At 36.7% G+C, this 27,049-nt stretch overlaps 3 protein-coding genes across 3 annotated transcripts; 1 reads left to right on the top strand and 2 right to left on the bottom strand.

The window, feature by feature from the left end:
* Nucleotides 1-16: 16 nt before the first annotated feature.
* LOC135936348 (ras-related and estrogen-regulated growth inhibitor) lies at nt 17-13,716 on the top strand. The gene is made up of 4 exons (XM_065479125.1): nt 17-179; nt 241-297; nt 2,000-2,317; nt 13,219-13,716. Exons 1-4 carry the CDS (start codon nt 101-103, stop codon nt 13,455-13,457), a joined length of 693 nt encoding a protein of 230 aa, XP_065335197.1. The 5' UTR covers nt 17-100; the 3' UTR covers nt 13,458-13,716.
* On the bottom strand, nt 2,507-5,983 carry LOC135936347 (uncharacterized). The gene is made up of 11 exons (XM_065479124.1): nt 5,861-5,983; nt 5,524-5,670; nt 5,342-5,469; nt 5,114-5,290; nt 4,935-5,065; nt 4,473-4,663; nt 4,193-4,420; nt 3,679-3,785; nt 3,463-3,627; nt 3,248-3,407; nt 2,507-3,193 (listed from the first exon to the last, which is right to left on the bottom strand). The coding sequence occupies exons 1-11, from the start codon at nt 5,964-5,966 to the stop codon at nt 2,976-2,978; spliced, it is 1,758 nt and encodes a 585-aa protein (XP_065335196.1). The 5' UTR covers nt 5,967-5,983; the 3' UTR covers nt 2,507-2,975.
* Nucleotides 13,717-13,987: 271 nt separating the features above from the next.
* On the bottom strand, nt 13,988-25,728 carry LOC135936346 (chorion peroxidase-like). Its single transcript, XM_065479123.1, has 15 exons — nt 25,635-25,728; nt 22,414-22,604; nt 19,859-19,987; nt 19,077-19,250; nt 18,078-18,310; nt 17,851-18,021; nt 17,043-17,429; nt 16,404-16,531; nt 16,237-16,350; nt 16,043-16,175; nt 15,097-15,224; nt 14,834-15,039; nt 14,427-14,596; nt 14,252-14,360; nt 13,988-14,167 (listed from the first exon to the last, which is right to left on the bottom strand). The coding sequence occupies exons 2-15, from the start codon at nt 22,446-22,448 to the stop codon at nt 14,086-14,088; spliced, it is 2,199 nt and encodes a 732-aa protein (XP_065335195.1). The 5' UTR covers nt 22,449-22,604; nt 25,635-25,728; the 3' UTR covers nt 13,988-14,085.
* Between the last annotated feature and the right edge of the window lie 1,321 nt (nt 25,729-27,049).

The following is a 27,049-nucleotide window of genomic DNA, read 5'->3' as shown; positions in this document are numbered from 1 at the left end:
CGAAGCAGACGTGTTTTCAGCGCGCGCCAGTCGGTGGTCTGCTCTTCACACGCGCGATGGTGTCTGCGTGACAAGAAGACAATCTGATTCGACGACCGCCATGAACATTCGCAGAAAAAAATCCGGCCTGACCGAAGTGAAAGTCGCGGTCATCGGAGCCTCCGGCGTCGGAAAAACCGGTCAGTTTCCCACGCTTTGTCACGGCGCAGTGCTAAATTGTGTCAACTGTTTTCTTTGCAGCGCTGACTGTTCGCTTTTTGACCAAAAGATATATCGGCGAATACGACCATCAAAACGGTGAGTCACCGCGCGTAAATCAAAATGACATTTTTATCGCTTGAGGTATATTTTTTCGCGTAACAGTTCATTTTGCGATGTTTTAAGAAAATATTATTATATTAAAGTTTCTAAAATAAAAACATTATTTTATAAGAAGAATTTAATTTCGTTAAACAACGCTCCACACTTTTTATCTGGTTAAAGTGTGCGTCTGTAACAGAATATTGGTGATATAATTTCAGTATTTTTAAATGTATTAAGTATTTCTTTAATGGAAATTTCAGTATGTCAAATTAACTTTTAATCTTATTACACTTACGGCTGTTATTTTTTTATGGTTTAGTACGTAGTTGACTATTTTTAGATTCTTTTTTCGGAGCAATTTAGTCGGTCTAAGACGTTTTAAAGTCAATCGGTATAGACAGTTTTTCGTTATTAAATATGCGAAAATTATTTTTCATGGAAAAATATTTCCTGCCTGACGAGCTTTTAAAAATGTAAAATGTTAAGCTTTTGATGATTAGATTTTCGGATTCATTTGCATTTTAAAAAAAAATATAATAACTTTTGTAATATAATTAATTACAAGATTAATTCACACAATAAACGTGGTTTAATTAACAGACTAATCAAGTTTTGCAATATTACCAAAAAAGGGATCAATTTTTGCTAGACTGTCATCACTAAATTTTGAATTTGAGTATTAAAATATACAAAAACTGAACACCGTTTGACTTGTCTCAATCGCCTATAAACAGCGAATGGTTTCTGGGGGTCATCTGATCGCCACCAACTCCAATTTGCATTTTTCTACCTCCGCGTATTAAAAGCTTATTGGTAAAAATTCGAAGAAATTTCTGGTTCTGCTATTAGGATTATTAATTTTAACGTTTCGCTCTCTAAAAAGGAAAAGGTGGTAGTTTGGTGTTGATTTTAATTAATTTAAGATAATTTTGATTGAAAAATTTATTTTAATTTATTTCATAGAATCATTATAACATTATAGTAATTAAAATATTAAAAAAGCCATGATATACTCGCTGTAATGTCGGCGAATAAAAAAAAGAGTTAGCTGAAAGTGCAAAGCGACGTGATTTCTATCGTTACTAAATGAATGGGATGGAAGGGGGATGCGAGTTGATCACCCTCAAAACTCTTCGGCTTTCTAGTAAAGGTTGAGACGAGTCGAATGGTGTGCGGATTTTGCAACTAGAACCATAGCTTCGGTGGTGACAATTTTGGCATAGTGAGAACAATTATTTGTGTCACTATCGTCACAATGCTGTGACAGCGCCTTTTCCCAGTAACTTCTCCCAATGACACACAGATCTGAGTGTTGAAATAATCACTAAAAAACTGACGCAAAAACCAAATCCAACCCTTTGTCAAGGTTACAGCGATACATAAAATTTTGAAAATGGCGTAAAATATTGTTCTGAGCATAATAAAATTTTGTCAATACCTAGGTCATGGTTCAAAGGAATAAATTTGTTTATTTTCCATTTTCTTAAATTCCTTGTATTCCCAATATTTTAAAATTTAGTTGGGAAAAGATACTCGATCCAAATTTCCGAGGAAGTGTATTATAATGTTCAGCTCTACTAATTGTAATTTTGAATCTATTTCTTTTTAATCACCTTGATTTTTGATTAAAATTTTATTAATTTTTTACTCCAATTAAAATTGCTCCCTTTATCTTGTGTTTTTTTTTTTTTTGCAGAGGCGAGGTACAAGCATGAGGCGCTGGTGGACGGCGACACGGTTGTTTTCGAGATCGTAGACTCCTGTCCGGCAAGGATGGCCGCCTCTTCTGGCGGGGGCGGCGTCCAGCAGCAACTGTGCAGCAGCGAGACGGCTGCCTGGGCCGACGGCTTCGTGTTCGTCTTCTCGATCACGGACAAGCTGTCCTTCGAGATGTTGCGGCTGGCCAAGCAGCAGGTCAAGGAGGCGCGCAGAGGGGCCAACTGTCCGGTGCCCTGCGTGCTCGTCGGTGGCAAGTCCGACCTGCTGCACTTCCGACAGGTCTCCATGGACGAGGGTGAGTCAACCAAATACGCGACTCAATATTAAAAGCGATAAAACCGAATAATTGTAGACAAGGTTCGGTAAAACACGCGTTTTTTAAAATCAGTTAAATAAAAAATACTTTCAAGATGAAATTAAAAATAAAAATGAAACACCGATGGTTTTTCGCAATGAAAAATACATTTAAATAAAAATAGAATTTGAAACAATTTTTTTACAGCTCATGGGATTTAAACCTTAAAGATCCTCTTGGAACAAGAAATCATGTACAAAATTGCAAACTCGGTGAATTAGATTTAATTGGCAAGAAATTCGTAAGGAAAATATTGGGTTTAAGGCCGTTTATATTGGCTCCAAACCCATCTAAGTTCATCCCACACCTGTCTAAATTTAGCCCAAGCCCCCTCAAAAATAGACATCATTTTAGTGAGAAGATATATTTAAAATCCTCAATATATTTCTTTTTCACTACCACAGTTAACATTTTCCTTTTAACATGCAGTTTCTCAAACACGCAAAGTCTTGTTTTACATTATTAAACGATATGTGCACATTAGAAATAATTTTGTTAAATTTATATAAAGATTTAATTCGATCATTTAATCAATACTTCTAACCTTGATTAATTGTATCGATTGGAGAGCGTTTATAAGAAAATGGTTTAATTTATTTTAATTCATATCCTGAACATTCTCCACGATCCACTTGATGTAATTCCCAAGGTCAGTGTACAAAGTGTAAAAGCCTGTCTGGCAAACATTCCTCTTTGAGCCGTCGCTCAGCGTCAAGATTTCTCCCCGACCGAAGCTTTCCACCCCGCGAATGAACCAAATGTCGTTTTTCATTATGGCGAGACCAGCACCGCTGTCTCCTTCACACGTAGTCGTTCCTGCAGAATTTAAAACAATATATTAAATGATTTTAAATAAGGAGATTTACCAACCATTTGAATGGCCGGCACAGAAGTTCAATCCGGGCTTCATGTAGGGCCCGAAAAACTGCCTTCGCTGCAAAAAGCAATCTTTGTAGGACCGAATCGGCATGTTGGCCGCCTGCAAAACGTTCGGTTGTTTGTGATTCGCCAGATATCCCCAACCAAACACCTGGAGGATGTTTATTCGTGTCCACGCAGTGCAATAATTTTACTTCACAACCCACCACTCCTGTCAAATCCAAAATTCGGTCCAAGCTGTAGTCCTCGTTCCACAGACAAATTGGGATGACCTTTTTTGTAATTTTAAAGTCGCGAGGGAACAGAACCAAAGCGATATCATTGCTGTTGCTCTCCAGATTGAAGTCAGGGTGGATAACCAATCGTGATGGCTGTTGAACTATGTTTTTGAAGTTATTTTTCAAGAAATTTGCGGTAATTACTGTTTGTGATTGTACATGTTTTTTATTCCTCTTGCGCACATCAGACAGGCCAAGGGTTACAATTACGTCGTTTGCGGTTACATTCTCAATAACGAAGCAATGAGCAGCTGAACGGAAGAAAATTATTTTTAAATCAGAAAATATTTTCATTATTTAAAGCAGCGGGGTCCAGATTCGTGCGACGCGCAGATATGGCGTCCGGTGGAGAGTGGCGCGAAAAACGGTCACGCGAAAAAGCGCGAAAAGAGCCAAGTTTTGGTCAATATTGTGACAAAATTTGCATTACTTGTGCTAATTGTGTCTTTTGGATCGTAAAAACAAACTCTTGACACTCGTACGGTAATCCAAATAGAGCTTTTTGTTTCCCACAATCACACGCCATCTTGGATCTGCGCACTGGGAACCAATTTTATCGTACATCTGGCTCCCGCTGATTCAAAGGGTGCGGTTTTAATTAAATCTTGAAAAGCTTCTTAATTTTACTAAACACGCCAGTTAAAACAAAACTAAAAACCTGTCAAAACAGCTCGTTTAGAAATCAGAGATCCCCCACAGAATCCGTGCTTGGATGAATTGTCTGCGTATCTGATTTCCGCGTGCCAAGGGTGGCCAGCTGGGTCGGATGAAGCGTCGAATCCTTTCACAATGGTTGCTGGCTCCAAATCCAAAGACTCTCTTTTGAATATTCTTCTCTTTCCACAGCCGGGGAAACTTAAATTCTCTGGTCCACCATTTGTAAAATCTGTTTGAAAAAATAAAAGGACTAAGATATTTTTTATGATTGCTCCTCAAACTGGTTGCTTTGGGGGCCGTAGGGATTTTGGCCATGATCCAAATGCCGCTCGCTGCTGAAACAACTTGATGCATGATTGGCAACAAATCGATGAAAGCGCGGTGCCTGACTCTTTCGTAATTTCGGTGGCTGATTCCTCGCAGGAAAAATCGGCCTTTGTGATGGTCCAGGAGATATTCACTAGTCTTCTTTCTGTCGTTAAAAATAATTATTTCATCAATGACCCTTTATGACAGAAAGTTTTTCTTCTTAAACTTCTTGACAAAAATTGTTTGTGCGATAATATGTGAATTGAAACTTAAGAACTAATTTGGTTCTTCATTAATATTCTAATAGCATTGAATCTTTGTGTCTAATTTGAATTGTTTTAATTACCAACTTTTAAACAAAATATATTTTTTGGGGAAGATCCCTTTTATATTTAAAAATCTTTATCTCTAACATATTTATTAGAAATACTTACAGAATTTTGCCAGACGACAAATTGATATCCACGCATATTAGCATGTTCAAATGCGCACAGTCTGCGTCTTTGTAAAATCGTTTATTCACACAATTTGAAATATTTGCTGGCTTCACCTTATCTGTGAAATACTGATAAAAATAACTAGCATAAGTCATCTTTCGACATTAATTCATTACAGTCAGAGCATCGTTGTGGACGATGGGATGGTCGTACTTGCCCAAAACATTTCCACTTTTGCGGTTGAACAAACAAATTGGACTTATGTGTTGAGTATTGAAATTCGTGCTCTTTTCAATCCTCCAAACATAAATCTCGCTGCGAGGATTTACTTTCAACCTGGTCACGTTCTTTACCTAAAAATGCTCCAGTTTAAATGTAATTATTTCAAAATTAAATTCACAAACCATGAGCTTTAGTCCTTTATCGTTGCTGAGACAGATATTTTCATTTTTTGTTTCAAAGCAGTCGCCCAGGTACGCGTAAAATTTGTCTCTACTCTCCTCGAATTCGGTAATTGCCTTAACGCAAGCGTCTAAAGATATTGTTGTTATTGCAATTTTGTTTAAGGACAATAATATATACAAACGGGTAATGACAGCCGTTTTTGAAAAAAGAATGCCACGGCACGCGCGCTGTTTGCCTCGAATCCATACTCTCCACGGTGGCTTTAACTTGGAACCGTGCTCATTCACACCACAATCTTTGTAGCTCAAATTTTCACCACTGTCAAACACTGTTGCAGATAATATTAGATTTTAAATATTTAACAGGCTTTATTAATTTTGAACTCTTGTTAAAAATTGGAAGAGGCATATTCATGTGTTTTCACCAAAACGTTTTTTAAATCAAAAATTCTTTAAAAATCCTCCTCTCTTTGTCCATTTTTTATCATTGACTTGAGTTTATCTATCTTATTAACATACCTGGGGCTGCCGTTCGCTCTTCCTTGACGTCGCATGTCAGCGTTTTCACTTCCAGAATAAGAAGGAATAACAAAACGACAACCAAGACGAAGTAGAGTCTAACCATTTTTGACCAAACCTTCATGCCGCGTGTAAGGCTGTTATCAAATATACGCAAAGTATGTGGTAAACCCAGAGCCCGAGATATCGCCGTAAAGGCGATAAAAATTGTTCTCATAAACTAAATTTAATTAACATAATTTCTTGAGTCTCATTGACACTCGCAAGTTAAAATTAACAACAATAATATCAGAATTACAATTTTCGCAATAAAATTGTTCTATTTTTGTATTCATATGGCGTCTTTTAAATTTCATTAACTAAATTTCTCTTCACATGCACCAATGTGACAAAATTTTATTTTATAATTAGTGTAATTCAGAACTAAATAGAAAAATTAAAATTGTACATAAATATTTTATTTGTTAATTTGAAAATATTAAAATCTTGTATCATAATTAATAATTTAATTTTTTATATCTTGGCAAATTAATTATGCACGATAGGCTGCAAAATAATCTTTTAATTCGGTTAAACCTCACTGCGTAAAAATTTTGAAATCAATAATCTGAAAATTTTATTTGTTTATTTGTTTGTTTATAAACAAATTAATGCATGCAGCACACACACATAACATAAATAATATAACAATAAAATCATTTCAAATTTTGCTTGTATGTGTTCTTTTTAATCGGAATATCTCACGCTTTATTTATTCCAGTTTCACATTACCACAGGAAATAGTTTTCTTTTTTTAATAATTTCTTGGAAGGAAAAAAATGTCCGCCATTCACGTGCTTAATTTTGGGGCAAAAGGCGCGAAACAAAGCAAACGGTGAGTGAGTCACGTCTGAGGCGCGCGGCGTGCGGTCTCTAAAATAAGCCAAGTCTCCGCTTTCCCGATGATTGAGTGCTTTTGCTTTGGTGCTAAATTAGAATGAGGCGCGCGCAAATACTCTCGGTCGAGGCTACCAACAATGATGCGCGGCGCGCTCTTCTCTTTCACGGTGTTGTGCAGTGCACTCAGTCAGCGAGCAAGTATGCGTGAATAAAGCACGCGGCGCCGCTCGCCTTACGAGGCATATTACACACGCAGCAACACGCGATAATTTACTATCGGCACCCTTTTAGCTCTTTATGCGCTCTGCTATTTCAGTCGGCGAGTGTATCATCTGGAGTAACCAACGGAGAAAAGCGATTAATGAGTGTTTGCCCCGCCGTTGTCGTGCGAGAGAGATTGCAAATTGCGCCCCGACCGCGCATTAACCGGCACTGATGAAAGCGGCCGAGATATATAGCGTAAACCCGCAAACTTGATTGATTTCTTCTTTAATGCGAGAATATCGGAGCGTTAGGAATGGACGGAAATCGTCTGTTATTGGTTTATGATGTTCATTAGCAGACGCATTCACTTATGTTTTTATTTGTTTTGGGAACAACTATATCGGTTTCCTGCATTCCTTCTAGAAAAACAAATAACCTGCTAAATTGAGAGTTAAAAGATTTAAATTTAAATCTTTATAAGATTGGAAAAAGATTTTAAGTCAAACTCCCTGGTTTTGAAATAAGATCTGTAAGGGATAAATTTATTAAACCTGAACACAAAAATGTTGAATTGAATTTTTCTGAGGGTCTATAATGCAACTTTTGCTTTTCAAAAAGTGTCGTAAATATTTTAAAATTTTGATGCTTGGAAATTTTTAAATTAAAACTCGCTCTGTGAATTATGAAAGCAGGTCCGGGTGAAAATTTAGGGTTCCAATATTTTCAAGCGTTGATAAAGCAAACTTTTTATGATGTTTTTGATTTAAAAATTGTAGCTGTGAATTGAAAGTGCTGGAGGCTGAAACCTCTTAAACTCTTCAGTGTATAAGGACAAGTTTATCGCGTTTTTTTTGCATCTTTTCACATTTCGCTGAACACCGCTTATCCTTTTATACAAGCGTGTTACGCTTACGTGTGGGGGGCCCCCTCGGTCGGGAACGAAAAACAGTCCCCGCGCACCGGGACCGATCTCAGGGTAGGGTACCCTGAAAAGGGTACGTCAGGTGGTAGGGCTTGCCGTGACGAATCGATCAAGACTTTCTGTGTCGAAATCCCTCTACCCGTCGAATTTTAACAAAAATAAAATCAATATTATTGTTAAAATTTCGTCTTTTCTAAAATACACGCATTCAAAAATTCGTAGCAATTCGAAAAACGTCCGAATTATCCAAAACCGGACACAGTTGGTTGCGCCTAGCTAAGGTGCGTCGAACGGTGCTTAAATTATCAGCCGCCTCACAAGTAGGTTGAAATTAACAGAGAAATTCAAAACATTTTACTTTTGTTACTTGTATCAAATATAATTTTCATTCTTATAATCATGATTTCGCAAAATAATGAGCATGTTATAACTCAAAAGACTTTATCGTGCTCTCTGTCATGTTTGGAGGAGCCAAATATAACCATTTTGAAAGAAAAATGCGGAAATTAGGAAATTGCACACTTTGAAATTATTCCTAAACTTTCTCGTTTGCCCTCAAATAAAGAAGTAAATTGTCAAATATTGCTCTTAATTATGACAAAAATACTGTCGATTTCGGTTAAATGTTGTTGTTGGATGGCTCATTTCTATTGCACTTGGGATTGAACCGGCTTTTCGTGAGGAAATTATGAATTCAAATAGAAATAAATAATAATAAGTTGCACCAATGAGGTAGCATTATACAAGATTATCATGATAAAGTCTCAATTATTAAAGCACAAAATTATTTATAGAAAAATTAATACATTTTTCATTCGTAAATATTTATTTTATAAGAAAGCACAAATAATTCAAAACAAAATATACAAACATTATCACAATATTATGTTAACAATTTAATTTGAAACCTATTTATGCTGCAAAAATTTTTAAAATTGTAAATTTTCAAATTTGTGGTTGTGCTAATTGGGTTTAAAATTGTATTAATTAACTTTTAGTTATAATTCTACTAAATTTATTTTTTTAAAGTTGAGCACAAAATCTGAGTTGAACAACCGAAAAGAAACGGCGTACAAGGCGCACGTGACGCGAGTAAATAGCGCGCTGAAGAATGGATGTACGCAGCTCAGAGCGCACAAATCTGCCAACAACAACACAATTCCTTCAGAGAAGACAAGCGCATGCTTTCCTTGAAGAAGAGAGTGAAAACGCGTGTGATTCGTACACGTTGGCTGCTGTTAGTTTATAATTATGTCAGCAGCCTTGGCCGTTTTCTTCCATTTCGTCTCGCGCGCACTGAAATTCCGCTTTGGCACCAACGAAAACACCTTTTTTGCCACCTCGCTCGCGTAAACACGTGTCTCTGCGCGTTAGAAAAACTGTCCTTGCCGACCGACCGACCGACCGCCCGCTAGCTCGTCCAAATATTTTGAGAAGTTTATAGCCAGTTGCGAAAATTAATTTTGCCCGGCTGAAGATGAAAAAAATCCGTTTCAATTTGAATCCGTGCTGCTGAGCACCAGGAAGTGGACGCGCTATTTTTGCGACGTTCCTCTCTAATTTTAGCATTCGATGCAAGTACGGTATGTAAATTGTCTGTTAAAATGCAAAATAGGAGTCTGCCGCACGTCCATTAAGTTTAAACGCCGACCAGTTGGTTCGCTCGTAAACTGGTTGAAAGGTGTGCTCATCGCTGCCAAAAATCTGATTACGTCTTTGGTATTTCAGACATGTTCAAATTTTAGTTTTGATGGCCTCCACGGGATGAAAAAAGATAATTTCAGCACCACCATAAATACTTTTGTAATACTTTATGAGTGCTTAAAAGTACAAAAACCAAAATGGGGCTCATAAACAAATTAAATTTTCACAAATGTGTAATTTTTGCTAAAAAAAAACAGATGGAAATAAAACCACCAGTTTTGGGTTTTTCCAGCGGGTCCAGATGTTCGATAAAATTGGTTCGTACTGCGCAGATCCAAGATGGCGTCTGAATGTGGGAAACAAAAAGCTCTCTTTGGATTGCCGTACGAGTGTTAAGAGTTTGTTTTTACAATCCAAAAGACACAATTAGTACAAGAAATGCAATTATGTCACAATATTGACGAAAACCTGCTTCTTTTCGCGCTTTTTCACGTGACCGTTTTTTCGCGCCATTCTCCACTGGACGCCATATCTGCGCGTCGCACGAATCTGGTCCCCGCTGAGTTTTTCCTCATTTTTTCTTAATTTTACTCCAAAAAGGTCAAATTTCGCGCCAAAAGGTCAGAACATTTGGAAAATTACGATGAAGTGTTAAAATTGTTAGTCTTTTGGTGAAACCTGTGGCATTCTTATTGATTTGTCATTTTGTCTTTTTGTCATTGATCATCAGTAAAAATCCACAAAATTTCAGTATACAACGTTTTTGAAATGCGGATTTTTGCAAACACTGGTGATTTTAAATGTTTTTTGTATTCATTTCCGGGAAGTGACTTGTTTTGAGAAGTAAAATGGAAATGAATCGAAATTTTTGCCAGACATTTCATAGCTCCTACAAATATAAAAATTATTGAATGAATTAAGGGGATTTAATTTTTTTAAAAATAAAAATTTTAGTACGAAAACGTTCATTCGTGAGAAATTACAAATATCTCGAAATACCTGGAATATTTAGTGATTAAGATTGATTGTTAACATCGCCCGCCTTTTTAAATTTATAAGATTGATCTCTCAAACGGTAGCTGGATGTAATTCAAGGCGCAGACTGTATGTCAGCGTCTCGTATTCATTCACTGCCTGCTCTGCTTTTAGTTTAAGCTTTTAAAATGACATTCATCCACCTACCAGTTTCTGTTTTATTTTTTGCAATTGACACGCGAAAATAGCGAGCGGCGTGTCATTAGTCGTGCTACATAAAGCAAAGGTCTGCCTGCGTTGTGGACAAAAAGTGTGTTTTATTTGTTTATCAATAGCGGCAGCGTTGCTCCATTGAGCAATCAAGAGCGCGGCGCGAGCGGCCCCGCTGGCGCCGCTCCAACAAGTCGCCGCCGAAATTCCGGCGGCCGCGCGCGCGGCTTTAGTGACGCGCTAGAAAAATGTTCTTTCAATTAGGCTGGCCATTAAAAAGCCATTTGCCATTTATTAAGCGCGGCTGCACTCGCATTTTTTGCTTCAAAAGTTGTCAGTTACGCTTGCCGCCCGCCGTGCCGACAAGAGCCGCGAGGGTAACTTGAGAAATTGGCCTTCTTTTTAACGCCCGCCGCTCCTTTTATTTTCGTCTTTGGCAGCCACTCTAGCCGATAATTAATCTTGTGCGTGCCTCAATTCAAGAATGCACCCACCTTTCGCGCCACGACCCCCAGACTGCAGAATTCCTCTCTCTTTCTTTCTTTTCGCTCGCTGCGTCGCACACACGCACGCCAGCCTAGCTCTCGAGTTCTCTGATCTGCGGGGAATTTCTTCGCTCTCGAGTGTTTATGCTGAATTTTCTTTATGCTAAATATTTAGCCTTTGACAGAATTTGTAAATCCCCTTGGTGATTGACTTGTTACTCAAATGATTGACTCTGGCGACCTTTCGTTTTTTAAACTAAACATTATTTAAGTTAAGATGTCAACACTTTACGTTGGCTCTTCCATGATGAATTTAAAAATTCTAAAACTTAATTTTCATTCCCTCAATCAAAACGGTTATTTTTTTCAAACGCGAAAGTATAAGGTTATGATGCATTTCTTAGACCTGATAAAAACCAGACAGAACTTCTATCGTTTTTGTTCGATTTTTTTTTTAGTCAGTCTTCATGTCGAACTTTTTTTAACTTTTTAAAATCATTCAGATATCTTTGCAAAGTGGAAAGTATTCACGTCTGTTTCGTTTTATAGTAGTAATGAAAGAAATGTAATAAAAAATTCAAATTACGGTATGATTAAAAAGGGTTCAATTTATTATTTGAATATTAAAAAAATCTAAATCAATCAAAATACAACTACCCAATTGTGTAATGTGCTGAGGTCCTCTGATCTCAGAAAATACTAGCGGGGCACAAATTGTTGGCACTCACAGTAACAAACCCAGCTCAAAAATAATTTCGAATTTCATTCCCTACACTCACTGAATTCATTAAAATATTATATCAATTATTTTATACAAGATTAGCTGTCCCCACCAAATAAAAAAACCTCTGGCTACTTTTACCCCAAATTTCATGGTATGCAATTCTAATTTTCTGCAATAATAGATTTAATTTAACTGATTTATCAAAACAAAAATAAATAATAAAAATTATATATTTGATTTATTTGATACTATTTTTTAGTATGGACTGGAACATGTAAACATCCAAAAAAATTTGAATGATTTTCCTTAAACATGCAAGTATCTAATACATTTATACCAAAACCAAAGATTGTGGCTTTTACGATTTCTTGAAAAATGATCATAACTGTTCAAATTGGTCTAGAAACCGTCTAATTTGACCTGGAAAACAGTCTAAATATGGTCGGTTCTCCGAATTATTAAGCCGATTCTCTTTGTGAACATTCCCCTTGACTCGTACTAGAGTGCAACCCGTTCAACGGTGCTGGTGCGCGGGTTGCTTGCAAAACAGAACTGCAGGCGACTGGTGAAACTTGTCTTTTTTTAATGAGCTCGTGTATATCAATAGGTCCACTGATGCCTCTTTGCGTCAACCATATTTTCTTAGCAGATTTCCTCACCATAATGACTGAGAAATTCATTGATAAAAATGCTAAGTATAGTATGCTAGCAGTGCCTACTTATTATAAACTTTGTAGTTTGTAACCAATTTAAAAATACAATTTTTTACTCATTATTTTGTATTAAATATATTTTTTCAAACTATTTACTGAATTAATATATTTTTAATTAGTTTAAGATATACGCAAAATTTTCATATACTAAATTCTTTATTTTAGAACAACTTACAATAAAACGTTGTCTTATCTTCTTTTAAATATATTCATCGTGCAAACAATTTTATTGGACATTATTTTCTGATAACTGCGTGTTATTGTTGTGTTGTTCATCGTTTAGATTCTAGTAAAATTGAGAAATTTCTCTTGTTAATAAATATCTGTCCAACAGCGCATGAAACCTTTCAGGGAAACTCTATACTGTGAAATAAAATCAGATTTCAAGTAAGGAGACAGTCCTTACCATTTGAACAGCATATGCTAACTTTCAGCCACTTTTCTCAAAAATGTTGGTTTCAAATTGATTCTAAGGCAACAAGGATTTTCCAGGATTTCGCAGTGTCAAACCGTCTTTAATACAAAAAGAAATAAATACCAGCACAAGCACAGCATATTTTTAGAAAATTGATATATAATAACCTTTAAAATTTAACTTTCAGGGGAGCAGTTGGCGCACGAATGGGAGTGCAGCTACATGGAGGTGGCGGCGGCCGAGGAGGTGCAGTCGTCGACGGCCGTCTTTCAGGCGGTGTGCCGCGAGGTGCAGGCAGCTCGGCGGCGCGGCAAACAGAGTCTGCTGGATCGGATGTTCGCCTCGGCCAAGAGCGCCAAGTCTGCCGCCTCCAACAACGGCCCCCGCTTCTACGCCAGGGGCAAAAGTGACAGTGCGCTGCCGTGATGCTGAACTGACAATTCGGCTGTTTGGATGCGAATAATTATTATTATATTTTTTAATTCGGGACAGTCATAATTTTTCCTTAAGTTTTGTAATTTTTTTTAGTTCATGTCTTAAATGAAAAATGAATTTTTATGGTAAAAAATTAAGCAAGTGAACGCACATAAATATCTTTGGGCACTTTCCTAAAAATCCGTAATTTTAAAATATGATTATTCTACCCCAGAAAATACCCTGAGGAAAATTTGTTTGTTATTTTGCTGGCAAAAAATCCAAGTCTCAATTATGTGAAGCAATTTTATTATTTTAATTAGTATTTTTGCATCCAGATAAATAATATAACAGTCAGCGACGGCCGACTCTCTTTGTGAACATTCCCTTCGACTCTGACATGAGAGTGCAACCCGCTCGACGGCGCTGGTACGCGGGTTGCGTGCAACACAGAACTGCAGGCGCTCGGTGAAACTCGTCGTTCTTTCTTGTATAGTGATAGTGAGATGGTCGTGTATGTCTCAATAAATTATTCAACAGGCTTGTAACGTTTAAATATTCATAATAATTTTATTGTATTTATCCTAGTAGTATGTACATATCTACAAATTTATAAATAGTTTTTATAGCACGTTTGGAATTATTTTGATATGTTCAGGTCTTGCCACAAGCTCAGGTCCAGTCTTGGAATCACGCCGCTTCTGCATGATACTCTTGGATTTCTGAAATTAAAATGATTTCCAAAATTAAATTATGAATTGAACAAAATTCCAGTGTGATTGCAAACTGCTGAAATTAACACTTACAGATCAGGATCTGGTAAAAGTAACACGAAATTCTGGATCGTTTCGATTTTGTCTGAGTTGTCGCAGAGCATTCTGGCCAAGGTCATCTGCTTGATGCTTCGTATTTGCTCTGAAAATAAAATAGTACAATTATACCATTTATTCTGCTGCTTAATATTAATCTTGAAATACGAACCTGGAGAAAAGGCTCCTGGATGGTCAGGGTTTTCGTACCAAAAGCGGTCTGCTCTCCTCAGCTGCCTGAACGACTTGCCGATGATGCAGCTGAAGGTTGGGCCCACCATGCTGCCGGGCAAGGGCCGCTCGCAGATTCCGGCAGACCACAAGTCAACGTCATGCACACTCCTAAAATCAGAACAAAAAAATCATTTATTCAGCAGTATTTAAAATTTTTGAACAATGAAGAAAATTTTATCAAATTTTATTTAAAATTTTTAAATAATAGAAAGCAATTGGATATATTTGGTAAAGCTTTTGTCGTAAATTATTACAATATATTATGATTTCTTAATTATAAAAAATCTGGATTTGGTAATAGAGTAATATTTTGAATTTTGAAATTAAAAATTGTTAGAATCTTACTCGAACACGTTGCTGTATTCAAGGGCAGTCACGTTATGCGACATGTCCTGCGCAAACTCGACCCAGGTGTTGGGCACCGGCAGGCCGCAGTACTCCCTGAACCTGGTGTAGGACGGCACGCCGTGTTCCCTGGCCCTGGCGATGTTGATCGACGCGAGATCGCGACCGAAAGGAGCTCCTGGCTTCCGGAACAGGTGCGTTGTGACCTACACCACAGATTAATTATTAATGTCCAGTGAAATTAGATTTAAAAATTTAAGTACCTCACTGGTCACAGCCTCGTCCATTGCTTGAGAAACCTGGTTTACCATGCCAAGAATCAGTTCGTCCATCCTGCCAGGTCTGTAGACGGAGAAAGGTTGGCGCAGGACGGCACTCAACCTGATTGAGCCTGGAGACGAAATATTTTTTTTGTTTCAAATGGAAATTATAATTCGATTTTCTTAATGTTGAACTATATATTTACAACCATTACGATGAAGGAGTCAATGATATAACCGTATTTTACGAGATAAATGTAAGCACCCATAATATATTTAAAAGATATGTGAAAAACGCTTTAATGAAAGTTATTGCGAAATTAAAAATTGGTTTGTATATGAAACTTTTGAATTATTTTAAATTATTAAGAACAATTATATTAATTAAATATAAAATTTTAAAAAATATAATAAAAATCTCGAATAAAAAATAAGCTAGAAAAAACATTTTATTATTAAAGTGATTGTAAACTACATTTTGTTGCAAAATAAGCATTTTATTGACTTTTAATACTTTGCATATTTATCAATGAATTTCTCAGTTATTTTGGCTTGAATCTCATTGAGGAAATCCAAACTTGCCAAGGATGAGTGTTCAGGTGAGGAAAACTAAATTTTTAATCGTGTTATAATAATTGTACTTTTGTATTGTAACTGTTCCCTTGCATGAAATATTAAATAATTTATATTCTAAAACGCAAAATTATCCGTAATTCCGTATAGTCCTAAAATAATCTTCAATTTATTAAAAAAAGCCAATTGATTGTAATCAACCATTACAAACTAACTTATTTAAAGAACAATCAAGTTAATAATTATTTTTAAAAGAAAATATTCCATTGCAACGATGAATGTACTTGACACATTTTTAACTATACACTAAAACTGTTTATTTTTTCTAGTTGTTTGGATTTTACCTTTACGAAATCACGCAAATACAAACACATACTTATGTATCTGTGTGCCGGGGACCAGCGTTCAATCGTGCTGGGAAGGAGGGAGTGTCCAAAGCGGAAGGCCGCAGTTCCAAAGCTGTCAGGCACAGTTGGATTCAGGCCCGGTTGGTACAAATTGTAGTAGTCCTGCAATTTTAAGATTAAATTTATTATTTACAATATCAATAAATTGCTGAAAAAAATATACTTCAGGTTCTAGCCTCAGGTCATATTTCGCCATTCCATCTTTTCCAAGCAAAACTGGAAGAAATTCATCATAGGTGATGTGCTGCACGATCGCAGCCACGATCGCCCTCGTTTCCTATTAAAGGAAAAATAATTTATGTTTAAGTAGAAATTAAAAAATTCACAAACCTGGTAAAGGGTTTCATCGCTCCAGTGCGGATTGATGATTGCTAGCTCGGTGGCGATTCTGTTGTGCTCGCGAACGAAGACGGTGTGCAAAACTGTCAGCATCAGCTGCTCATTCACTCTGTTGTCCCCTAAAAACACAAAATAAAAAATTAAATCTATATTAATATTTCATGTAAAAGTATAGAAATAAAGTTTCCTATAACACAAGTTGTTCAAAACCACCAACAAATGGCGCCACCGCATACTTTAGCAATAAATTAAATTTTAACACACTTTTGGTGCGATTTCCAACTCAATCCTGCTGCTGTGCATTCTTTTACTTAATACGCTTTCTTCTGACGTGCTGAAAACCAAAATCGGTTAAGCCAATCGCTGTAGAATAGTGAAAAACCATTTTTTGAATTGTAAAATTTTTTCCAACGCTTCTACGGCGAATGTCTGGACTGATTTTGGTTTTCAGCACTTCAAAATAAAACACATAAAGTGAAGAAAATGCAGAGTGACAGGATTTGGTCTGAAATCGCAGCGGAAGTGCCTTAAAATTAAATTTATTACGAAAGTAAACGGTGGCGCCATCTGTTGGTGGCTTCAAACAAGGGCTTATGCATCTGATGAATTGGCAAAAATTTTGGTATTAACCTGCAAGGAAGCAGAAAATGTCCTGCGACGGCCTGGTGCATCCGTCGTCCGGAAATCGGATTTTCAGCGGCAGCAGAGGCTTGAGGCCGCTGGGCAGGATGTCCAGGGAGGCGAGCTGTCCTCCAGCCCCCAGTCTCAGGGAGCGGGCCACCTGCATGGTGGAGCCGTACACGAAACTGGCGTCGATGGCCGGGGCGAGCTCGTTGTTCTGCGACCTCGTGCCGAGTCTGCAACCGGGACGCAGCGCCGCCGGCGTCCGCATGAACTCGATGCACCGTCGGCCGTACTTGGCGTAGAAGGGGTCGTCGAACGGCACCGTAAGGGTGGCGCAGTTTGGGTTGGCTCGCGGGTTTTCGCAGCACTGCGGCTCCGTGTTTGTACCAGGATCTGAGACAGGAAAAGTCAAATAGCTTGGCGGGTAAGGGTTTTTTTGAAAGAATATAAAATTAAAATTCAATATTATACAGAATTTAATCTTATTAAATGGAATAATATGCAAGTAAAATTAATTTTGCGAACAATTGAAAGATAATCAGTAATATAAAATTACGTTGGCATGATTCAAAACTTAATTAAGCACCCATATTATTTGTTAGTTTCAAAAGCATATTTTTTGAAGCAAACTCCAAGCTGGAAAGTACTCTAATACTCTAATTAATGTCTGGTGAAATTCAATTCAAATTAATTTTAATATCTTTAATAAAGAATGCTCAAAAATAAATTAAAAAAAACATTAATGGGCTCTTAAGATAAAATAAATATTATTTTTTAAATATGTAAAAAAGGAATGCCAATCACAATGACACACTTTTGGCTTCGGCAGTAAAGGTGACATCGTGGTCCAGCAGTTGGCCCCAGGCCAGGAACATCAGGGTGACGGCGTGGTCGTGGAATCCCAGGTCGCGGTGCACTGTGGCTGACACGAGGCGGGCGTTGGGCAGCGGCCGGCCAGAGACCGACCTTCGTGGCTGACCGACCCCTTTTCAAAAAAATTAAATCAAGCTCCAATCGCAAAATTGAATTAAAAAAAATCACCATCTCCATAGACGGGGGGAATCATTCGGGGAAAGGGCTGCATGGAGGCACCTTGGGCCCACGAGAGCGGCCCTTCGTTGTTGCAGGAGCCATCGTAGGAGCGGTAGCGGGACAGCCTGGGCGGACACGTGCGCCTGAGGGACAGTCTGTCGGGGCACCAGTCCACGATTTCCGTCTCGGAAGTGTCCAAGAGAGGAAGACCGCCCCAGATTTCATCATCAGTCAGTTTGAATCTGCAAATTGGAGGAAATAAATGGATAAATCATATCAAAAACGTTTTATTTTAAAGACATTTGTTTTATGAGGAGCATAAAATCATGTTATTTTTCAGGTTTCAGTAAACAGTGGTTTTTGGGTGTCTTTTTAAATGAATTGTCAATGCCAATTTAGATTAGTCAGCAGGGTTTTTTTCATCACTGATTTTTACCACTCAATTTTTACCAATTTCTTGCTCAAGAAATGCAAGAAATAGATTTATCCCATTTTCCCCCTATGAAAATCTAAAATTTACGGTCGCAGTGGTCAATATTTTTTCTACTGTGCGGATTTTGTATAAATCGCAATTATTTGCTGTCTCAATTTCTCCAAAAATTTATTCTGCCAAATTTTCAAGTCAGCAAGGAACAGTTAAAAATTTAAAAACCCCTTTCTTAACAATGCACTGCTTTTAAAAAATGCGGGTTATTTGCAACCTTGTCAGTCAGTTTTGCTTTTCAACTAAAAAGAATAATCACATTACAAAAAATATAAGTCACTGTTCTGAAGGCAATTTATCAGATCATTCATGCACGATAATATATTATTATTTTTTATATTTAATTAATTTTGATTTGAATATTTGATTGAACATGATTCATTAATAATTTTACTGCGAATCAGCGGAGCAACTTTGCCCCATATATACCCACATCCGACTGAAACAATGAAATGACTTAAAGAAAAATCCTTTTCAAAAATCAAAATAGGTTTCCTTGTCATAAAAATCGTCAGTTTTCTCACCTGCCCTTGAGCAATCTCGTCGTCTCCTGGAGGGCCTCGGCGAGCAGGTCCTCCTCGACCGAGGTCCTAGGCTTCCGCGGAGCGCTGAAGATGCCGACCTTTGACCTGGCCAGTCTGAAGGCCTCGTTGACCGCGCTGGCCGAGATGCAGAAACTCTCGCCGCCGCCGACATTGCTGGTCGAAAACGCACGAAATTAGAAACGCACACACGCTCTTGACGCGGCCTTGACCGCGATTTTGCGCGATCTGCTCGAGATGATACATACGCAAGCGTGGTCGTTAATCATAAAATTCACATTGCCTTAATTCATCTCGCGCCTGCCCCGCACGAGGTTGGAGCAAAATAATGTTTTCTTAATGAGGCATTTTTATGGAAATTTAATGTCAAAATGCTTCTTGTTAATATTTTATAGCTTTTATTTTATTACAATGAAATCTATAACAATATCTGAATTGCAAATAAGTGGTAAATGGCAGAGGCAGAAGAAGTTAGAGGCTTATAGTTATTGCACTAAAATAAATTTATCACTTTTTCCTCAGTGAGCAAAAATTTAAAATGGTAAACTAAAAAGTAATTAATCATTTTTAGACACACTGGGAGTGATATGAAAAATTGCACAAAGAAAAAGACTCCTTAAAAATAATAAAAAATTTAAATTTCAAAATAATCAAATTGGAACTAATTTGTTTTGATGTGTAATGATACATATTTGCTAATTAGAGATAGGCAGCTACAAGGTAGTTATGATTAGAACTATGTATAGTTGCGGTTTTGCGCTCACCTTGAGATGTCGTTGGAGGAAGCAGCGTCTCGCACCACTTTGAGCACACAGTCGGGCGGCAGGCTGTCGTCCAGCGACGGCGAGAAGAACTCCTGGCCCACTGAACTGCGCGAGGCCAAGATCAAAGCCCTGTGTTGGCCAAGGAAAGTGTTCTCAGTCAGATTATTTTATGATATCCTGCACGCAACAATTTTAAAAGTGTTTTGCCGCTATGTAAGCGTAACCAGTGAAGATTTGTTAACATAACAATTTGTTATTCAGTGTATTTTTATTATTTATAAAATTAAAAATATTAAAAAAATACAACATTTTGGATTTTCATTTAAGTATTCATTTTTGAACGAATTCTTTGGAAGGCTTTATATTTTAAACTGCACTGGCACAAGTATTTATTACTGAACTATAATTTCATAATTAATACACAGTATGTTCATGCTGTACTTTCTTCATGTTTTTACACATTGCGAAATGATCTGGAAATTAAGTTTCAATATTATTAATAAATTGATTGAAAAAATACACCACAACGTAAGGAATTCCCTGGATAACTGCACTTGGCATACAGCTAAAACATATCACGTAATAAACTTTACGTTTAATGGAAACTGCGATCCCGGTTATTACAGGCGCAGTTTTTCCGTTCATTAGATCAGAGAATGTGCCAAATTCCACAAGAACCCAACTTTTAGAGGATCATTAAACAGGATATTAAAAATTAACTCGTATCTCAATCAGAAAAATCGCAAAAAATGGATTACATTATTTACGAATTAACACGATTACTGAATTGAAAATTAACACAAAATAATTCGAATCTTTTTTTACTATCCATACGAAAAATACAATTTAAATTGACAAAAATATTCGCTCCACAAAAATTGGTTCCTTTTTGGAGAAACAAATTCATACTTTCAAAGTCTGAAAAGGGTTACGCTCAACCAAACCTTGTTAAATTATGATAAAAGTTTAAAAAAAAATGTAAAACCAGTGATAAGACGTGTAAGAAACCCTTTGAATTGGAATAATAATAATAAGAACCAGGATATGAAAGAGCCCTTTAAAGTTGTTTTTATTTTTTCTGGACCTACTAATAAGCATACGCTTTCAAACTTGCATCCTCCATTCCAAATTAACGCAATTAGCGATTCTCTGGCCCATTTGTAACAATTATCGGGTGCCATAAATGACGATAATTGTTGACGTATTGAGAATTATTCAAATAGAGCAAGCAAAAAGAGACAATTATGCAATATTGAGCTGTAATCAATACAAGGAAGAAAAATATGTAATTGGCAATATTGTTCAACAATTGAACTTTTTATTTAATGGGAGAAATTTGATTTCTTATGCATGTCAGACTGCAGAATGTCAGGGTTGGTACATTTTCCCGGAAAGCCCCATTGAGGAATGTCTGGGTTTTCCTAACAGTATTTATTTTCCTCATTTTACAATTGGCAAACTCAACTGAACATTTGCAAATAAAATGATCGAAGGTTATATTGCAATCAGTCTGTGATTTTATGCAGTTTATTTTTGGACACGAAAACTTTAAAGAAATGCTTGAAAAGTGCTCAATCCCATGGCAGAACTAGAATTGTAAATTGAATTGATTCCATTTTCCAGCTAAATATTTGAAAAAAAATATATATGTTATTTTTGGTCTTGAAAAAAATCATTAATTCCAAATTTTTAAAATGGAAGTGAAACTGGAACTAAATAGGAGATAATTGACTGCCAAATTTCATGACAAATGATTTATAATTTTTAAATTTAAGTCTGAAAAAAGTGGAACGGCTAAAATTTTCTCAGGTTGCCGCTAAAATTTGTGACGAAAAATTGGCTCCAAAGTTCAAGCAGCGAGTATTGTCTCCTTTTTGAAAATCATGATGTATGTCACCAGACTACCAGAGAGAAATTTAGCTCATAGTTCAAACACCGTTAAAAATCGCGGTGAGAGGAACGCAAAATTAAGTTAAAAAGACATATTGAAATTGAAAATCCGATTATTTTTCAAAAAATTATTTTTAATCCAGATCAGATATTCAAATGTGGATTACCTGCTATTTTAAATTAACAATTCTAATTGGTTTTTACTTGTTGACAAATATCAATCAACTTTAAATCGCGCGAAGAATGTCAGAGACCCTTGTTTTTTAAGTAGATAAAATAAGTAATAGGTAATGAAAATTAAAAATAAAATTAACCATGCGATTTTTTGGTAATTTGAATTCATGTAAAGAATTTGGTAATCTCATGCACGCTATAAATATTAAGGCATTTAAGTTTCAGTCAAATCATATAATATTCTTTGCATTTTCCCATCACATAACGGTAGGGCGATGCCTAATTTTCTACCATGTCAATAAAATTATTTGGTTAAAACGAAATGTTTATTTCTAGAATCTTTTTGTTAATTTGTTTACCTTCTATGCAGAACAGGGAAGCTTAACGAAAATTGTGCAATTTTAAAAGTAGCACACAAAGCCCTCATAATCAAACAGCTAGGAATTTGCATAACGATGGAAAGAAAGAAATTTAATAGAATCAAAACTCACGAGGCAAAGGTGAAGAGTAGGATGTGCGATGCCATTTGTCCTTTGGTGGACCGCGGCGGCGACGATGATGATGCTGCGTGCTGTATGCGAAGGAGCAGGAGAAAGAACGTCTTCGGCGGCTCGATCAGCGACGACTGGGAGGCGTGCGATGCGAAGCCTCCAACGCGACTGCCGCAGCCCCCATGATTTCACTTGAACAAACAAATATTGCACTTATTTATTATATGAGCGAGACTGCGAGCGCACGTGCGTTGTTTTGCCGCGCACGCAGCGCAGGTTTCACTTTTAGCACTGCTGGACGTCGAAAAACGCCGGCAATTCGTGGCTTTTAGGAAGGGGACACCTGCGTCTGCGTTTCGCCTCCTATTAATTACGATGAGCAGCTTTTCCTGCACTGCACTTGTTGCAGAATTGTGTGTCATCCGCGGCTGGCTGACTGACTGGCGTAACTCTTTTGTGCACTAGGCTAGTCGCGCGGTTATCTAATGACCCGCGTAATTTTTACGCTCAAGCCGCTATAAATGAATCTGAAAGGTCAGTGTCGAAGGCATTGTTGCGCCGCAAACGGGGAAAGTTTCCACAGGTGACGTAAACGGATCTGGATATTTCTTGCGATTTTATTACATATTGTGCTTTTTACAAAAACACCAAACAGTTTTTATTTTTAATAAAAAAATATATGTATTTCAATAAATATTTATTATCGAAATTTTGTATATATTACCATTTTAAATTTAAACGCTATTAAATCATTTTACATCAAATAGAATTTTTAATTTAGTGTTTAAAATACATTTTCTATTTAAATATTGAACATTGAATTACTTTTGTCATATGTATGGAAATTTAAAATAATGATATTCTTTATTTTTAAATTAAATAGCTGAATGAGGCACTTGTGACAAGGGTTAATAGCATTAAAAATGACATTTAAGCCATATCGCCTTGCTTGCACTCCTACCAAACCATCATTAATAAAACTGATATTTCAATTTGATACAAAGCAACAAATGTATCATAACACGCACGTTACGAATTCCTGAGAAAATATGGACCGAGTTCTGAGCCCTAATTAAGCGGCCAGCTCCCTGCTTAGAGTTTAAATTATTTTTTTTCCAAGAAAAAATCACTAGCATTATACTGTTCCATGGAACAAGATGATAAAGATTCAAAATAGGATGTAACATAAAAAAATGGACACACAATTTAAAGAGGGTTGATATTGATACAGGGTTACACTTAAAAATTATTTGAATTGCTGGATGCAATATAAAAATTAAATTTTTACTAGCAAGGTCCTTTTTTATTTTTTTTTTGCTCTTATCCCTGTCCGAGGACCGAAGGACCGGGAAGGGCGCGCACTGCACTAGCACGAATGCTGAAACCGGGGTCCCAATAACACCGCGAACGGATAACATGGGCGCACCAGGCCGCACAGGGACCCAGCCCACTCAAGGGCCACTTGCCTCCGCACCGAGGACTGCATTGAAACGCTAGACATTTGTCCCGTGAAGCCAAATCACGCATGCTGGAAAGGTGCAAACCAGCAAGTAGCGAGTCGCCTCCCAGCCCGTTGAGCAATTTGAGCATTTCGAGTCACTAAACTAACCACTTTTTGCCATTTCTGACATTGGGTAGCCAGTATTAGATCTCCCAACTGCTCAAATACCTCCCATTGCTTTGACACTCCTGAGAGTGCCTTAACAATGCGAGCCAACGGGCTGGTTTACTATTGCAAATTTTAAAACAAATTGTTTATCGATCAACTGCTTATGTATATCCACTTTAGTCTCTCCAGTGAGAAGATCAGGACTGACAATGAGAAACAGTTCAATTCCAGATTTTGCCAATTCGCTCAAAAATTTAGACGGTTTTCTAATGAGTTATTGCTTGATTGCATTCATCGCGATCAATCTGGTGAACTAGGAGGTGAATTTCCCTTAAATGAAGTCAATTCTAATTTTCTATACTGATACAATGCTTGCCATTAGATTAGCTTGAAATCTTTAGGGCCGATTTTCTCAAAAATTTTAAACAGGAAAAGTAATAATTTCGCCAATTTTCCAAGTTAAGGTAAAAATATTCTTACAATTCGAATTATTCTGTGCAGCTTATTTGCTTTACAGGGGATTGATATAGGGTAACAATTGAAAATTATATAAATTGTTGAAAGCAATTAGACAGTTGATCGATAAAAAGTTTGTTCTACAATTTGCAACAATCAAACAAATGACCTTGGCTAGTAAAAATTCTTTTTTTTTTAATTTTCCCTGAAATTTTCAGTGTTTGACCACATTTTGTTGGAAGGTGTCGATTCCTCTCGTTGAGTTCTGTCTAGCAGCATATGAAACCTTTTAGGAAACACTTTGTTGCGAAATTAAATAGGATATGAAACGATTTTGCTATTGTTATTTTTCTGATTTTTATATTGCGCCATTTATTTTGATTTTTAATAAATGTTTGCTCTTGCTGCCTAAATCCTTCCTAATTGATTAAATTTTAAAAATGGAAAGCCAGCTGAAGAAGTTGTATAGTCTTTGTAAATGACTGTAACGCCGGTAAAAAATAGATACAGCAAACTCTTGGATGAAACTGCAGCATCGAAGGCTAGACCTAAAAGTTGGTTTTCTAGAAAACTCGCGCTCATCCCAAGGAGAAATGTTTTGATCGACATTTATATATAAAAAAATAATCATATGTTTTTAGCGTTTAGAATAAAGTCCTGAAAAAACTCTTATTGGAAAACGATAAAATAAATTATCTACCAGGCCTCCCCCGTAATTTGAAAAAAAAATTAAAGCTCGATCGCACTTGAAAAGGCGCTTTAATATCAACACAGCCGTTTTTTGAGAATTTGTAACTTTTCTGTTTAAAAAAAATACGCTTGAAGAGCACTTTGTGTTTATTCAAATTTTAATTTTCTTAAAAGGTACAGTTATCTTAATTTTTTAGCCATCAATTGAGTTGTCGTAGGAAGAGAAGTCTTCAAACAAATTTGATTTTCCTAAATTAAACAAGTTAAAATAATTTTACAAAAATAAAGGTCAACTTTTTATTTTTTTATGCTCATTGAAAATTTTGATATCTGAATTAATTTTTGACTCTCAACAGACCAGACTCGACTAAAGACAGATTTTAATCCATGCAAGCTAAGACTGTTAACTTCATTCCTGAATAAAAGTATCAAGTGACAAGCTAGTCATATGTAATAAATGGTCTACCTTATTTAGGGTGAAAACACTACACTGGCTAGGATTCACGGTCGTCGTCGTCGTAGGCGCACACCAAGGCACATGTGATCTCTCTCCTTTCCCGTCCGCAACTGCCGGCGGCACATTATCAAAAGCGTCTGACAAGCAGGAGATGCGGCTAGAGAAGCGCAGGCAATTTCGGCTGCAGATTCATTCGCAAGGTTCTCTGCGGCCGCGCCAGCCAGCCAGCGTGACCGCCGCCGTGTAAAAACATAATTCGCGTCTAATTAATTATCTTGCACGGCTTATCCGCGCGCGCGATTTTCATTTGAATATTATATTGCGGAGTGCGCGCACACAAGGCCGCCAAGGCTGGACAGCAAAACGCCTTGCTGCACTCTTCAATGGTTTGCCTGTGCTTGCGTGAATCCGCTCTTTTTGTGCGTGCATTCGTCTGTTGCTGTGACGTCACACACAAATTAATTGACAAAAGCCTTTTCTTTTCATCGCACAACCCGCAACCTTTGCAGTGAAACAATGCCTTTTAATTGACACGTGCACGGTTGGCTGAATAAAGTTAAATAAATATAAAAATGAAACACGCCAATAAAGGGAATATATTTATTTTGCAACTGGAAAGGAATTTTTATTGTTTAAAGTTCTCCAACAATGTTGTTTAGGAAACAAAGTTATAAATAAGTTGCTTTCAAAATTAGTGTAAGAATTTATTACCTCTTTAAAGCTTAAGCTTGTAGTTCATTGTAAAGTGGATCAGTTTGAAAATATTTTATCTTTACCTTCATATAATTACTCACTAAAAGCTGAAAATGAGTCCAACTTTTCCCAAGGTAATAATTGTCATCTAAATTTCTGAGAAAATCGCCTTATATTTTGTTTCTACAGAAGGTTGATTTATCTCGTGATTAACACACCGTTAGATACATCGTGATGAAAGGAATCAAATATGTATCAAGAGAAAATTCCTTTACAAAAAATTTAATTTTTGGAGGAACTTGGCATATTCCTTACTTGATTATTGCACATTTTTTAGATAATTATTCAAAATAAAAAATATGATCGTGTATGCTAATTATTGTGGTCTAAAATTCAAATTGATTTAAATAGGCTCCTTTAAAGTGGATTACTACAGGTTAAAATTTTATTTTAACTGTTGGATGCATTAAGGAGTTGATCAATAATTTTTTTCTGCAATTTGCACTAAACAAAAAAGGACCATTTGCGCTACAGAAAAATTCAAATTTTTCAAATTTTCTCCAAAATTTGCAGCGCTTTTTCCACATTTTCTTGGCAGATTTCGATTCCTCTTGTCGAGAGCTGTTCAAAAGCGTGTGAAACCTTTTTGGGAAACTCTTTGTAGCGATATAAAATTAAATTTCAAGTAAGGAGACAGTGCTTTCCAATTGAAAAGCATGCTAACTTATTTG

This window comes from Cloeon dipterum, chromosome 2 (assembly GCF_949628265.1).
Source record: "Cloeon dipterum chromosome 2, ieCloDipt1.1, whole genome shotgun sequence".
Taxonomy (NCBI): Eukaryota; Metazoa; Arthropoda; class Insecta; order Ephemeroptera; family Baetidae; genus Cloeon; species Cloeon dipterum.
Note: the sequence above shows the minus strand (reverse complement) of the source record. Positions and strands in the feature narration are given on the sequence as shown.

Bases quoted from the DNA above. Each gene is read 5' to 3' on its own strand.
- LOC135936348 (XM_065479125.1), top strand. From the start codon at position 101: ATGAACATTCGCAGAAAAAAATCCGGCCTGACCGAAGTGAAAGTCGCG. The intron at 298-1,999 runs GTGAGTCACCGC...TTTTTTTTGCAG, and splicing joins CGAATACGACCATCAAAACG to AGGCGAGGTACAAGCATGAG. The intron at 2,318-13,218 runs GTGAGTCAACCA...TTTAACTTTCAG, and splicing joins ACAGGTCTCCATGGACGAGG to GGGAGCAGTTGGCGCACGAA.
- LOC135936347 (XM_065479124.1), bottom strand. From the start codon at position 5,966: ATGGTTAGACTCTACTTCGTCTTGGTTGTCGTTTTGTTATTCCTTCTT. The intron at 4,664-4,934 runs GTAAGTATTTCT...TTTTAACGACAG, and splicing joins TTGTCGTCTGGCAAAATTCT to AAAGAAGACTAGTGAATATC. The intron at 3,786-4,192 runs GTTTTTAGTTTT...TCTTCCGTTCAG, and splicing joins TAAACGAGCTGTTTTGACAG to CTGCTCATTGCTTCGTTATT.
- LOC135936346 (XM_065479123.1), bottom strand. From the start codon at position 22,448: ATGGCATCGCACATCCTACTCTTCACCTTTGCCTC. The intron at 18,022-18,077 runs GTGATTTTTTTT...TTTTTTGAAAAG, and splicing joins TCCCCCCGTCTATGGAGATG to GGGTCGGTCAGCCACGAAGG. The intron at 14,168-14,251 runs GTAAGTGTTAAT...TTTTAATTTCAG, and splicing joins CTTTTACCAGATCCTGATCT to AAATCCAAGAGTATCATGCA.